Genomic DNA, 15,058 nt, shown 5'->3' on the forward strand with positions numbered 1-15,058 from the left:
CCTTTTGTATTTGCGGTCTTAATAGGATGATTACTATAAAGCAGATAATAGAGCGTGAATCAAACATTAATGGGCATTGATTTTACTGCGATTGAGATGTTACGAAGAAAGAAAAACTTATTAAATGTAATATAATCGGACATGTTATAATTTGGAATGAAGGCAAATGAAAGTCATCCAATCACGTTGATAAACATAATCCAGATTCTGCGTTCGTCTATTGCGACATTTGCCATCGGCTGTGGGCAATCTGACAATAATTGCATTGCACACCCGGCACCCGGTGCAACAACTATACTCGACAGCATCGAGTTATTCCAGCTTTTGGCCGCGGCCTTATTTGCTCGACGCCGTCCACTACACTACTACTACATTGGTGAGAAAATCAATGTGAAAACAAACGACTTGTGTTAGACATAAAAGAACAACTTCCATGTATTTCATGCTTGTCAAGATATATGCAGTAAATGTTTATTTGATTCCACGAAATGCGCCACTTTTATTTTCAAAAGTGTGTACTACTATTTCTTTATTACATATTTGTCCTTTTTCCTTACACACTCAGGCTCAGAATTTTTTCTCTTTTGTCGTAAAAATTAATGTCGCTGATGCGGATGATTCGTTTATTGTGTTATCGTGAATGCCGCCGTTAATGTCGACGAAAGTCGCCAGATTTTTTGCTGCTGTTGTTGCTGTTGTTGTTGTTGTGGGTTTTTTTCGTTAGATTTTCCCCATGCATAACGTGTTGGGTACGCACTTGGCCGCTTACATGTGTTTATAACGATAGTTCTACAAGTGTTACCACATATAGGTTACCTTGACTATTTGGCAAATCATCAAGAGCAACTTGTTGGATTTCGTTTTTCCTTTATTTGTCATTTTCCTTTCTATATGCAGCGCGCGAGTAAATCGTTAAAGCAAATATGAAACTGGCGCCAGGGAAAACTGAATCCTATATCAACATTCCAGTCCGATTGTTGGTTGCTACAGCATTTTGCGCAAGAATTTTAACGATACAGAAAAACGATCTGGAAAAAACCGCTCCTATAAGATTGTCGACACAAAATTAACGTAAGCAAATGCAACACACACAAAAAACTGCATGTTAGGTGCCAAAAGAAATCATGCGCAGTCAAGTTGTGTTGTTGACGAGATGCCAAGCGAAATGTATTACAAATGAATGTCGCTTGTAAGCAACAAAAAACTTGGAAAATTCACTTCTTTATTTCAATAGCCATCAAAAAATGGAATTGATCTGAATTATTTTTGATTGGGACCCTTTAGATCCGCCTCTCTCTGCTTACGACATATCGATATACAGCAACAGCGAAAGAGAAATGAATTGAAATCCCAAACGGATAAAATTCTTTGAAGTATGTACTTCAAGTCAGTATATTTTGAGTTTTGACTTGACAGCCATCAGAACAACAAGGAATGAATTTCCACGGCGGCGAACAATAAATCGTGATGGGGCTTTGGCTTCCAACATTGCAAAAAGCCATTTGAAAAAAAAAATAATAATATAAAAAGCCGCGGTCGTGTTGCGTGTTTCCTTTCCATTGAAACCGAAATTGAAACATTTTCTCCCCCGGCCCCCATCTCTGGTTTTTAACGCTAAGGTTGACGACTTTGAAAATGATTTTTTAAATCATTCTTTATTGCGTGTTCAGTATTTTTCACGAAGTATTGGAGATTGGATGGGATGATGCAATCTTATGAAAGATGCATTTGGCCTACTGAGAGGCTGTATTTTGATATCACAATTGCTAATAATTCTGTCATAACTCTTATCTCTACTATCTACAAACAAATGACTAAGAATAGTCTCATTAATCCGCCGTTTAAAAGAATTCATATAACTCAATTTTAAGTTGACCCCTGGTTAGTTCTAAAAAAAAAAAAAAAAAAGTTGCTGTTACATTCGTCATTCAGGTCATTTTTATTATGGTCCATCGCAATGCACCGTCGTAATTTTTTGTTTGACGTTCTACTTTTGACTTTTTTTTTTTTTCTTTTCTCTAAGTAAGAACGCCGCAAGTTCCTGCAATTTGCACGCAGATGAATTTATGGTGATTTCTGCACCGATCACGCCCAAAACGGATATGGATATAAGGTTCTGACTCATACGTATTTGTCCAATATAAGGTTCAACATAAAAAGACAGGCTTGCTATATAGCTGCTATGTGTGTGTGTCTTAGATTACAGTGCGATTTTGGTGCAATCTCATTTCACGAATTATATCAAAGCTGTCCGAACCAATAGATTATCTGAGAACTCTCGAGGGCTAGACATTATTATATCTGAAAGTGAAAAAGATGACCCGGAAACAATATTAGGCTGCTGAATGAACTTGCGTAAGCAACTGCAACCGAACTGCAAGGAAAATTGAAATGTAAAAATTAAATAACTCAAATAATAATGAGGAGAAAGAGTGTTCAACAAATTTAATCGGCAGCAAGGGGTAAATTTATTTAAAAAAAATAAATAATTGTTGGTGCACGCCTAAAATAGTAAACACCTTCTACAGCATACACTATATAGAAGCGAGAGATCATTTGTCTTGATTCTTGATCCAGTTAACAAATAATTATCACATAGTCGTCGACAATGATTTTCTGGGTCTTGTTATAATAGCAGGTAATTGAAATTATTTTCCACAAAAGGAATAGAATGAATGAAGAGTCTCAACTGCTAAGTAGAAATCTGGAGCAACGAAATTACACGGCAAGTTTGTTTTAGGGTCGGTTGTATATAAAAACATGTAAAGTCGACAGACGAAAAAAGATGGGGTCTCTTGTTATATTATTATTCTCGGAGCGGTAGAAGCGTGCAGTATTAAAAACGTGCGTTACTATCTCCCCAGCAAAGGTTGTCGAATCACCTGGAGGAGAGCAGCAGCAGCAAGCAGCAGGACTCACATCAGCAGTAGGTATACGAAGCGATATTGAATTTTAAGTTGTAACTCGTGCCGAGAAGGAAAAGTAGGATACATTACCAAGCATTTGGTCTATCGCAGCTCAACGATATTGGCTGGCTAGAATTTCTACCGCCACTGCGGCGACGATCCGATCCAAATTGGCATTTGCTCAAGTCAATTTCTCTTTGTCTTTTTTGTTTCCCCTCCCTCTCTCTCCCTAGAGCATATCTATCTCAAGGGTATTTCAATACAACAATCGGCCTTATATAAATATATTTATTTATTTATGTGAGTAAAGAAATGGAAGCCTGTGGGACCGCCTGGTGCACACGAACGCGGAGGTAAAATAGTGTGCGCCTTCCAACGCACCAGGAAAGTGAAAGTGACGGTTTGGCAACAAATCAAAACACCGAAAATGAATGCGCTTGCCAATTAATAGTTATATTAGAGAACCATCGGCCGGCCAATAACTTGACATTGCACATCGTGTTCACTTTTATTTGTCAGTCGAAAGTTGAGATCTACTTTTAGTAGTCATCCACCCACCCATACACATTCCGCTATCCAAACTGAAATATCAATCGATTCAAAGTTGATTTTGATTTCAATGAAATTTATCTTAGCTTACCACGTAATAACAGAACGGATCATCTGTCGTTTGAATATTCAAATGAAAGACCATGAAGAAATTGTCAAGGCTTTTATTTATCGATGCAACGATAAACGAATTCCTCTCATAGCTCAGTCTGTCACAATCTGAATCTGACAGGCTGCTGTCGATTCTTTATATACATAAACATGTATGCACACGACAGCCTTTCTTTATACATAAACATGCTGTACAAGCAGCCATCGAAAAAATTCTTGAGTGCAGCGTACACGTTTAAAGACACTAAAAACAAAAAAGTCGATTCAAAGTCCAAAAGGCAAACAACATTGTCTACGTCACCAAGGCCGCTTGGGTGTTGATTGGTTCGGTCAGGACTGTCGTGACCCAGATAACGTTGAACGCAACCCAAGTGATATTGATGCGAGTACCGGTGCCAGAGCCTATATGAATATGGCGATTGTAACAGCAGCAAGGACCTTGAATGGATCCAAACTTCTATATAATCTCATCATTTTCTTTTTGGCAACTAATGTTATTATGGACGTATTTTTATTTGATTTTTTCTTTTCTTTTCTTTTTTTTTTTTCAACTGAAATGAGCCAGTTTCCGATAGTCAAATCGAGCCAATCATAACCCAAAAGAAGCCTGTCATATTCAAACTGGTTTCAGCCGGCCTTCGGACAGTTATATACTGCTGCTGCTGCTGCTGCTTTGCAAAGGCGAATTGCTTGGGTCAATGTCACTCATCAGCAGCAGCACAGCCCTCTTTATTCAGCTCAAACTTGTTTAGAGAAATTTCAGAAGTTGCCTAGTTGGGTTACTTGTGTCAGCTACTGTGCGCTGTTCTATTTCTCGCTATACATATGTACTCGACCAGCTTTTTTTTACTCTTGACTTATTTGCGAACACGCTGGAAAATTTAGAATTGCATCAAATGCTCTCAAATTATAAACGGTCCGTCTACGTCATCCAGTTTCGATTATTTGATGAGCGTCCGAGAAATACTCGGAAATTCAACATCGCTGAACGTTTATTCATTAAAGAAAAAGTTGGCCTAGTCGCTAGATATTTAATTTAATTTATGCTAAAGGCTATGCTTTCATGTTTAATGATGAAAGAGCTAATATAGTATCGTACGATATAAAAAAAACCACTTATGGCATAGAAATTTTGACCCATATCACTATTTCCATTCCATTAAAATATTAATCAGCTTTTGAAAGAAAAGTGAAATCCTATACATACGTTGTTAGACCTAAAAAAATTAGGCTCAAGAAAGCGGGTTCGTAATTTAAAACATTGTGTGATTTATAATTTAAACAGTCCGATTACACTCGGTCAAAAGTCTTGCACCTCAACCGTGCCACCGCTTTGTTCTCGGTGTATCTTCACGCCGCTCTCGATGTCAAATTCGTGCATGTAATCCAAGTAATAAGTAAGTGAGCACGATAGGATTTCTTTTCTACACGCTGAACGCTTGAGCTACGTTTTAGACACGAGCATTAATGGTGGACAATTACGTTAAAATCCACTTCTTTTACTACCTCGAAAGGAGTCAAAGGTGAGAGAGCAACTCCACCCTGGCGCATAGCTTGCTAGTTGCAGTCGACTCGTTTGCATTGCAACAATTTTAAAATAAAATATTTGTTGTTCCACTCGAGTGATATTTGAATTTTATCTTATTGGCACATTCCGCTCCAATGAATAAATTTACCAAAAAAGAAAGAAACAAAATCCGATATTCCCGGTATGTCCATTATGTGAAGCACGTACGCCCATTTCATTTTTTCCCAATAAACGATTCCATTTCACGTTTGTACCATGGCAGTGATGAGTGTTCTGGATCGAAAAACCAAGTTTCCAGGTGCCCCCAAGACGATTGCTGGGGTTTGCCTTGATATTATTCCCGAGGTTTTCAAAGTACTACTGGATGTCAGCCAAATTCCGATGCCGATGTGAGCCAAAATGTTTCCTACTGTGCTCCGGGGTCTTATACTTGGCTCACTTTTCAATTCACATCTATCCCCATATGAAGACTGCTGCTACGCCACAATAATCTGGGGCAGGCGGACGTAGCATTGCGTAAATTCGCCCTAAGAATTCGAAACTGGCCTTTTACCTTCAAATGCGGTCGTGTTTCTAGAAAGAGAGAGAGTGGTAAAGAGCAATAGGGAGAGGGCCCAAGCAGTAAAGGAGGGGAGGTGACATCGGTGTCCGTTTCTAGGTGAATTGTAACACGCTCGCGGCTCTGGATGGGAAGTTGGGCCACTATGCACTCACTATTCCTCTATTGCCGCACATTGTTTTTGTTGTTTTTTCCAGTGAGAAAGTCCAATTAAAAGGGTACGTGCTGTTAGATTGGAAAACCGAGCTTGAATTCGACAAACATTTGAATTGTTACCAACTATTTCGTACCCATCTACACCAGTGATTTAGCACTCTGAGCAACTCGGTGGGGTTTTTTAAGCAAGGCAATTGAAATGAGGTGCCCTTCGCGCAATTAAACTTCATTTCTACACCGACGACAAAACAAACAACGAAAACGTCAAATATGTAGGCCCTTCTTTTCTAAGGATATGCCCACTAAAACTACAACCAGTTTTTGGAAGCTCAGATCCCTTTGGGTTCAACAAAGGTCCCAACCAATTCCTTGTATGTTAATCACTCCAATGTTTCGCATTCCGCAACCTTCAATGACATTTTCCATATCGGTTTAATAGAATGTGTGACATTGACCTTCTGATCTGACGAGGGCGAAATCTTGGCCAGCCAATCATTTTCACTAAACTGGATATACTCGACTGACGCGACCAGTTGCTAGTCGACTTTCTAAGATGTGATTTCTCGTGTGTGCGTTTTTCTCAAATAACCGATCAATTCGTCAAATGGCGTTTGAAAACCAGCAAAGAGCTTTCTCCGACTCTTTTTGACCAGTGTAATTTTGACTTATGCGTTTAGTTAGTCGACGGACAAAAGGGGCAACGCTACTTTACACCATTCGCTATGCCAGCGCAGGCTTTGGTATACCTCCAATTGACGACGGTAGAGCTGACGATTTTCTTCGTTGTTCTGCGGAAATCCGTGGAACCAGGCGAGTAGTTTATCAGCTAAATCACCTGCGGTCTTGAAAATCATTCCGTTTTTGCCGTCTGTTACCAGCTCCTTCAAACTAATAAAAGAATCGAGTCAAAAACATGAAAGCCAAGCGGTGTGGGGAAAAAGTTTGGATTTGTAACTAACCAATCGTATCCGACAGCACAGACAGGCAAACCGCATCCAAACATGTCTACTATTTTCATCGGCAGATCGAATCCAGAGGAGGACGTGTGAAGACTAACCCCCAAGTCAGCACTGGCTGTAAACATCTAATCTATCGTGACCAAGCAAAATTTAATGATTTTAAATATTCTTACCGATCAGTTTTGGATAGTCTTCCGGTTCGAGCCATGGAGTACATATTTCTACGTGCTGCCATTCCTTGGCCTGAATGAGTTTAGCATAATAATTTTTGAGGGGTCCTTTTCCAGTTATAACACACAATAATGGCGGGTAATCAGATGAATTAACTGATCGGTTCAGCTCATACTCTGTAAAAAAAAATCAATTTAATAAAGAAGTCTGATTTTTAACTTAAACAACAAAACAACCATCTAAAGCATCGAGCAAAATAGAGAAATCTTCGTCTTCTGTCCAAGATGTGCTCGACACAAGCAGACCTGGACGATCTAAACGTAGTCGAACTTCTCCATCAGCAAAACGTTCCGTCAGTAGAGTGTCATCTGGGCGAGAAGAGGAAAACTCGTGATAATCCTTTCCCAACTTGAGAAAAAGTTCATGTTTCTCAGACAAGGATACCGGACGAAATATTTCTGCTGGTCGATCATACAATGTAGCAGCACTAACATAGAAATCATTTTAAACGTGGTATACAGCCAACAAATCACAGTATAGATGCATTGCACATACCAAACACCCCAGTTCTTTTGAAGATCTTGACTCATAGCTTTTGTCACACACATATTTATGCCAGCAAATCTCCCGAAAAACGCTTCAATGAAATGTGAAAATCTAGTCAGTAAATGACTGGGACCAAGAGTAAGTCCCATGATTGTGTAGCCTACAAAATCGAGAACATATTGTGTAATTATTAAAATGAAAAATTAACTTGAAAGTATTTTTGGTGTGAAAAGAACCTCCGTAAGTGTAATATAATAAGTACCATAGTTATGCCAATCAATAGCCAGCTGAGTTCTGTTGACTCTAGCTATAAACCAACAAACTGGAAGTGTGGGAATTGAAGGTGGATTTTGCACTAGATAGAAACTTGGTTTAGATATCCAAAAGAGAGTCCAAACCAAAAACCAAGTTTGCCATAGAACTTTTAGGAAGTATGTGATGAACCGAGGAAAAACTGTAAAAATCCAAATGTTAGCTATGTATGGAAAATCTTTAATGTTTCGAAGAATAAATATACTTGAGATAAAGGAAGGAGGTGGGTTCATATAATGGAATGATATTTTTGGAGAGAACAACAGATCTGAATGAGGAGCCGATCCACTATATCCAACAATATCTACACTGTATCCTTCTTTTGCTAGTGATAAAGCATGATATTGCATCCTTGGGCTCCTTCCCACGTCCCCTAACACCACGACACAAGCTCTTTTATCAACCGCCATCGTAGTTTAGGGTGTTCTTTAACAAAACAAAACAAAATCTTTGCTAATCTTTCAAAATTTTGAACTTTACACACACCAACGTCTTCTGCACTACTGCCAAGTGCCAACACATATACGGACTCCTTGTAAGCTAGGGGCTAGAGATTGCAAGTCCTTGATCGTCGGATGATAGGTTGTCAGATGAATTTTTTTAATAATTTTTGAAAAGGGAGTCAATCGATAAAACTTGGAAAAATAATTTGAAGTCTCTCAACCAATATTTATCCAGTTATAGAAAAATTAACAGTTTAGAAGGAACTGGCGTTTTCCGTTTGGGGGTAGGTCATTGGCTGCCTCCACCTAGCACTAAACATTTTAAACTCTTGCCTAATTTCAGGAGGGAAGCAGTTATTTCGTTCAGTTTCTTTTATTTTTTGGTTAGGCGATCAAGTCATTTTTAAATTATGTGAACAGCGATCAAATTTTAATCGCGCTCAAGGAAATATGGTACAGGCACAGCGTTACGATTAAACGTGCCGTGATCAGTGTTCTGTCGGATAATTCCTTTCGAATAAAATTCCTTATTCGCGAATAAAGAATAACATTATTCGTATTCGTTATTCGTCGAATAAATGACAGTTATTCGTATTCGTTATTCTTTATCTTTTAGAAAAAAATTATTCGTTGTCCGCGAATAACATTTCGAATAAATAAATCGAATCAATTTCGAATCAATGTTGCATTTTGGGATACTGTTTAAGGCACATTTAGCGCCAGCGCCACCTGTGGTGAGACAGAGGAAGACAACTTTTAGGGGGTTGAAGCTCCACCCCCATTGCTAGGGAAAGGAATTGCCTAGAGGGTGGTGGTGCTTCAACCACCGAAATTTGTGTTGTAGCAAATTCCTAAGTTACACTAAGTGGCGCTATGAGTCATCACAAATCGCTATGTTGGGCATTAACTGGAAACTGGGTTCTGCAAAAATTTAAATTCCAATTAAATCTTAAATGTGGTAGGAAGCCAAGACCGAAAAACTTTTATTTTGTTTTTTCATAAATCAATTTCGTTTACCCATTCTCTTAAAACCTTTTACTAATTGATTAAAATCCGAAATTTTCTTATCTTTTATTCGAAAATTTATTCGAAACTTTATTCTTATTCGTTATTCGTTATTCTATTCGAAAATTCGAATAAGACCCTTATTTTTATTCGTATTTGTTATTCGTCGAATAAATGAAAGTTATTCGTGATTCGACTACGCTCAAATCACGAAAAACCTTATTCGACAGAACACTGGCCGTGATTACGTGGGGTAGCGCTGGGACGAAGCCCGCGCCCGCTGCCCCACCGCTCTTGCGTCTGATTAAGAACAGGAAACAATTAAAGTAAAAATGTAAAAGAAACTAAAAACAGTAATAACTGCAGTATAACTGCGGTAAGATTTCTCTTTTGAAATGGTGTGCAAATAGCTTTGCATATAGTTAGAAATTTTCACCGCTAGATGCGCCACCTTATAAGTTATAACTTCGTTTGACAGAAGGTATAGAAAAAGTTAGAATGAACGGCCTCGTAGTCAAGTTAAGTAAACCATGGGAATCTCATTGTTGATGTTGTTAACCTTAAACGGGGAGTAATTAGAGTTTGTGTTCTGCGCCTCTTTGCTGCTTATTGCATACCAATTCTAAATATTATGTCAAGATGATTGAGGTTATTGCTAACTTAATAGGAGGCCCGGTTTACTTTACTGGAGATACAATTTCTTGTCGAGTTACATTCAGCTACGTTCACCAAACTTCGAAATCTCATAACAGTTATGTTCAAACTAAGTAGGTCTAACGTTCAAAAGATTCTAGTTGTTAACCAGATTTATGCTCAATTAAATTTGTTTACATTGTTTTATCTTAGAGATTCTGGTGAATGTAGTGAAGTTTTGGGATGGGCAAGTGCACAAGTAGTATGCATTTGCAGTATAAATCCACAAAAAGTTTTGGTTTCGGATTCTGTTTCCAACCCCAGTAGGGCTACTTTTAACAGTACATCACTCTCTCCAAGAGCTGGGGAGAGAGGTTTGGTTATTTTTTCTACAAAACCTAAAATCCTAGTGTGTGATTTGAAACTGCCTGATGACAGCTGTTCAGAATGTAAGAGATATTTTCTAGTGATTATATGCAAGTTAATCAACTTGCTAAATTTTTAATTATCTTTGGGGTAAATCTAGATATATATGAAGAAACAATTCCCAGTAATTTACCTCCATCATTCAGGGGCCAGGCAATTAAGTACTCCTACAAATTAAAAATTGGATTGCAGAGAGTTGGAGCATCAGTAAAATTGCTGCATGTGCCTCTTAGACTGATGACATGGCAAAGTATTTTATGAGGTTAAAATATTATTGGATTTCATTTTTTTTAATCATCCTTTTTTTAGATTTAGGGTTGCACAGCTGTCATGATGAGCAAGAAATTGTTGTCTCAAACCCTTTCTTGAAAACAAATATATCCATGAATTCAGAATTGGATGATCCTTTAGAAAGCATGCAGGCAACTAGATTCATATTTCTTAGATAGTAATTGAAACATTAATAACTTTCATTGAACATTTTATCAAAATTATAGTTACTTACTTCTAGGAGAAGTCCTAGTATTTACAAAGTTACAAACAGTAAAGGAAAAGTAGTAAGTCTCTGCCTTTTCAAAAATGGATATAGACTTGGGGAGGATATTGTAGGAACATTAGACTTTGGTGATTCCAAGGTTTCATGCATGCAGGTATTGTCATCAGCTTACAGCCAATTTTTCAATGATTGATGACCCCATTTTACGTGCTTATCAATGCAGTATTCGGTCACTTTACAAAGCCAAGAAGTTGTGCCTGAGGAGAAACGCTGTCGAATTGGAGGACAACAGTCCAAGCTTGGCGATGAATCCGTTTTAACATCGTACTCAAAGCACCATGAATTTTGGTAACACGATTTAATATAGTGCAATTATAATAACTGGAGTTAATATTAAAAAAAAAAAAAACTAGTATCGGTTTCCTTCAAACCCATCTCTCCCTCCCTGTTCCACTGCACGTTACGCCGTCATTCGACACGGATATGGTAGCTTTAAAATGGAGACTGCATTTTGAATTTGTTACCGCCGTCTCAGCTTTAAATTGGAATGGCGAAACTGCTTGGGAGCCACCGAAGGTTACGGATATCGAAACAATGGTTTGGGACTTGCCGATTGTGATTTATCCAACTGCTCCAGCACATGTTTCAAAAGCATTGTATGGTGCGTGTGAGGCAAATATACTTTTGTAGGTTGAATTTGTGTTTACAACAGACTTACTAATCAAATAAATGAAATCTTCAAGATTGCAAGGTTTTTGTCAATCCACTAAACAAAGTAATGTATCTGTTGGCAAAGATAGCTAATAAATTTTTATTGTACAATACCCAAATTTATTATCCAACTGGATTTGATGCCTTTCTAAGAGTCAAGTAACCAGAAACAATATCACTTGGTAATGTTTGGATTGTTCTATATTCATCAGCTTGAGCAAATCTTAGATGAGTGTGTGGATCTGTATAATTCCCCTGTGTATGAAAAAGTAATTGTGAGTAAAATAATTTAGCTATATACTGATTCTAATTTACCAGCAATCCAGATAAATCTGAGTACTTCTTAGCAGGTTTAAAAGATGGTGGTGCATCAATGCTGCTGTCTGTATTGATGAAAAATTTATGGGAAATGCATAAAATCACCAATTAGAAAAATTTTGCTCAACCAATTTCTCAAGTCTTTTTTCATTAATACTCACAAAATACAGCTTCTGTAACCCACTCTTGAGATCTTTCTTGTGTTATTAACTGTTTGAGTCCCTTCCAGATTTTTCTTTTATTTGATTTTTTTGCCTAAATGCAAATAAAGGTATACCAAAGTCAGGAAACAAAACATACATTTTAGTATTTGTCGATCAATGTACAATAAAATAAATGGTAATTGTCTAGTGTTCTCCTTAATTACTTCGTAAGATTTGTTCTTAAATGGAATGTCAACTTTTGTCTCTTCATTGCACACCACCTCATCTAATGGACCATCAACAGATATGGGACTTGAAACCTGGAGTTCTGTGCGAACTGTTGCAACACTGCCAGCATCATTTTTCTTACTGTTTGAGATCTGAAAAAATTGAAACTATGATAGTAAGAAGCAAAAAAATGCTTGTATCTAAAGAAATATAGGTTCAATTAATCTAAAACCAATTTTAAAAACTTACACACACTTTCTTTTTTTTTGCCATTATGATATTTATGATAGGTTGATAGCTATCCGCACTCCGGAGTAGTAACGTCCATCCACCACTCCAGCAGACGTACACATGAAAACAAGCGCTTTGGGCTATTTTCCCTAACAAGTGCTGCGACTGGTGGCCAATTAATTTTCGTAAAAATATAAAGCTCCCCCAAAAAATCCGATTAAATTTATTTTGATAAAAATACTAAATGATAATACTACAAACAGTCATTCTTATCACACATCAAATGGCGATTTTAAAAAATAAGAAAAAAAAGAACTGCATCAATTCAAGTTTATTTGATGATAAAAAATTAAGCACTATTTCGCTATGATATGACAAATGCATGAACAATAAAATTCTTTCTCGGAAGTCAATAATAGCAAGTAGCAACGTATAAATTTTAATTTTGTAAACTCAAGGCTGATTTGATGACGAAATATGAAAATAACATTTTCTGTCATTCGAGATTTACCAGAGCTGCAACAGCGGGAACATCAAATGAATGTTTTGGCGGTTCCTGAATTAGTTTTTTGTGTTCATCGTAAGCCATTTGACCTAGTTGCGGCCGGTCCAGCCAGTGCAGCACAATTTCTTGATCAGACGGACAAGTTTGCACAAACACATCAGAATTGTACGCAGCAAATAAATACGCCCAGATGTGAGTAAGGCTAATGGGTATAAAGAAATTCTTTAAAGCAGCACTAGCAACTCGTATATGTTGAAGTTTCGGCAGGAATTCGCAGTCTAGATGCGTTAAATTATTCCCGCATAAGAAAATGCTTCCTCGTTGACCGAGAAAGTTGTTCAACACTTGAAGCTCATTTTCAAGATGTGTGGAGTCTTTTGAAATCTGCTTAATGTAAAAACAAAAGCGCGAGAACACATTTTTGATCGCAGAATCAGCTTTCGGGTTGTCGTACAGTAGACGGTTGTCCGGAAATTTGTTCTGTAAATCAAATTGATGAAATTCGTCTTTGAGTGTACAGTAAATTCCAACTAATACGGTTACCTCCAAATAAGAAACGATATCATCGATGTTATCAATCACTTGGTCTCCATCTTCAAGGGACGGAACACGGCGCAATCCGCGTTGATGAAAAATTTCTTTGGAAAAAAAAATATACATTTATTTTTAGTCCATAAAAGTTTATGCGAATTTATCCCAACTGATCGTGTACCTGGTGGTTTAGCCAAATTTACGGTGACGGATCTGAAGTGGAAGGGATGCTGCAGAGATTTCGTCAATACTACCATGAACGCTCTCTGTAATAATTGCAATAATCATGTTAACGTATTAATCCAGATCCCCATTTAAATAAGAAATCAACGAACCTGACAAAATGGACAGGCTCCGTAGCGCTTTCCGTCTGCTCCCGCCTTGACGTACAACACCTAGCAACAAAAAATGACGTCATCGGAAAATAATTAATGAAGCAAACTGGTAAAAACAGAACCCTTACCATCATTTGTTGTGAACTTTGAACATCTAAACTCATTTTTTCCGCTGCGCTCAAAATTTCAGATTTATTTACAAGGGAAGTCACTCTTGTATTTACCAAGTACGCAGACGTAAAGCACCCGTAAGGAAATATGAAACAGTCTGGCAGCTGCTGTACAGCCGATGAGAACTCACACTTCTAAAACCCGAATAAGCCAAAATTTAACCAACAGTCTCCAGCAGGTTTATTTTTGGCCGCCCTAAACATGCACACAAACTAAATGAACCGTTTTCTAATATCAGCAGTCAGCACAATGTCGAAGTAGAACCAATAAAGAAGCAAAGATACGGGTGTTGAAGCTTGCGACACTGTCTGAAATTCGCAGTGGTGAACACGAGAAGAATGCTCGGCAACGAAAACACGAGACTAAAGGCTGTATCTGCCCATATACTAGCAGCTAACCGACGCTCAACATGAAATAAGCCCGAGGGACCACAACAAATGCTGTTTCCCAGTTCTTTTTTTATCTAAAAACTTTCACTCACTTCTCTTCCTAACCATCCATCCCCCCTCTCTCTTTCGCCATCCGCTACCCGCAAGTCTTTTTCGGCTTTCAAGTCGGAATGGTTTTTTCACATGCTGTCATTTGTGCTGGTTTGACTCGACCTTTTTCATGTTATTGTTTATTGTACTTTTTTTGCTTTCAACCCACAGTCGAAATATGTGAATAATTAGTTCATCCGTTGAGGGGGGGGGATGGGGTGCAGAAGGCGGAATTGACTGGTAAAGTGCGAGATTGAGGTGCGGATTCTCCGCACTTTACTTATTCTCCCCATCCGGACACTTTTGTAAAAGTTTTAATTTTTAAAGAATTAATTATAGTCTTTCTGTCTTGATCTAAAACAACCAAACCTAACCAGCTCTATTTTAACTATTATCGCGTGCAATCAAAAGTGGCAATGTTACTAAATAACTTACTAAACAGTAAACACTAAAACATTAAAGTTACATTATAAAATGTAAAGAAATGAAACTAAAGTTATTTGTTCAATAAGACTGAATAGTGAATACGATTAATTTTCATTGTTGCGCTCCTAGTAGTTTTGAACTAGGTTTGAAATGCATTCCCATAGACAAGTTCCGGATGCT

At 37.7% G+C, this 15,058-nt stretch overlaps 4 protein-coding genes and 1 long non-coding RNA gene across 7 annotated transcripts in view; 1 reads left to right on the forward strand and 4 right to left on the reverse strand.

Moving 5' to 3' along the window:
* LOC124329250 overlaps window positions 1–15,058 on the reverse strand; it is a 409,843-nt gene that overhangs the window by 311,614 nt on the left and 83,171 nt on the right. The window lies entirely within an intron of this gene.
* On the reverse strand, window positions 6,415–8,435 carry LOC124329121 (chitobiosyldiphosphodolichol beta-mannosyltransferase-like). The gene is made up of 7 exons (XM_046788145.1): window positions 8,003–8,435; window positions 7,748–7,939; window positions 7,495–7,645; window positions 7,176–7,426; window positions 6,942–7,115; window positions 6,769–6,883; window positions 6,415–6,697 (listed from the first exon to the last, which is right to left on the reverse strand). The coding sequence occupies exons 1-7, from the start codon at window positions 8,205–8,207 to the stop codon at window positions 6,487–6,489; spliced, it is 1,299 nt and encodes a 432-aa protein (XP_046644101.1). The 5' UTR covers window positions 8,208–8,435; the 3' UTR covers window positions 6,415–6,486.
* Window positions 9,723–11,624, forward strand: LOC124329137 (RAB6A-GEF complex partner protein 2-like). The gene is made up of 7 exons (XM_046788174.1): window positions 9,723–10,012; window positions 10,092–10,327; window positions 10,405–10,554; window positions 10,614–10,726; window positions 10,802–10,954; window positions 11,024–11,148; window positions 11,214–11,624. The coding sequence occupies exons 1-7, from the start codon at window positions 9,885–9,887 to the stop codon at window positions 11,488–11,490; spliced, it is 1,182 nt and encodes a 393-aa protein (XP_046644130.1). The 5' UTR covers window positions 9,723–9,884; the 3' UTR covers window positions 11,491–11,624.
* On the reverse strand, window positions 11,347–12,565 carry LOC124329220 (INO80 complex subunit C-like). Of its 3 annotated transcripts, XR_006916601.1 has the most exons (7): window positions 12,450–12,564; window positions 12,197–12,352; window positions 11,991–12,084; window positions 11,827–11,894; window positions 11,626–11,766; window positions 11,519–11,566; window positions 11,347–11,428 (listed from the first exon to the last, which is right to left on the reverse strand). XR_006916601.1 is itself a non-coding variant. In XM_046788283.1 (5 exons), exons 1-5 carry the CDS (start codon window positions 12,471–12,473, stop codon window positions 11,635–11,637), a joined length of 468 nt encoding a protein of 155 aa, XP_046644239.1. In that variant the 5' UTR covers window positions 12,474–12,565; the 3' UTR covers window positions 11,599–11,634. The 3 variants fall into 3 exon arrangements, 2 of the variants coding, with proteins under 2 accessions (XP_046644239.1, XP_046644238.1); XM_046788283.1 differs by lacking the exons at window positions 11,347–11,428; window positions 11,519–11,566 and having other exon boundaries at window positions 11,599–11,766; window positions 12,456–12,565; XM_046788282.1 differs by lacking the exons at window positions 11,347–11,428; window positions 11,519–11,566 and having other exon boundaries at window positions 11,599–11,766.
* LOC124329186 (chloride intracellular channel exl-1-like) lies at window positions 12,745–14,529 on the reverse strand. The gene is made up of 5 exons (XM_046788237.1): window positions 13,931–14,529; window positions 13,803–13,862; window positions 13,649–13,733; window positions 13,480–13,574; window positions 12,745–13,416 (listed from the first exon to the last, which is right to left on the reverse strand). Exons 1-5 carry the CDS (start codon window positions 13,964–13,966, stop codon window positions 12,928–12,930), a joined length of 765 nt encoding a protein of 254 aa, XP_046644193.1. The 5' UTR covers window positions 13,967–14,529; the 3' UTR covers window positions 12,745–12,927.

This window comes from Daphnia pulicaria, chromosome 3 (assembly GCF_021234035.1).
Source record: "Daphnia pulicaria isolate SC F1-1A chromosome 3, SC_F0-13Bv2, whole genome shotgun sequence".
NCBI lineage: Eukaryota > Metazoa > Arthropoda > Branchiopoda > Diplostraca > Daphniidae > Daphnia > Daphnia pulicaria.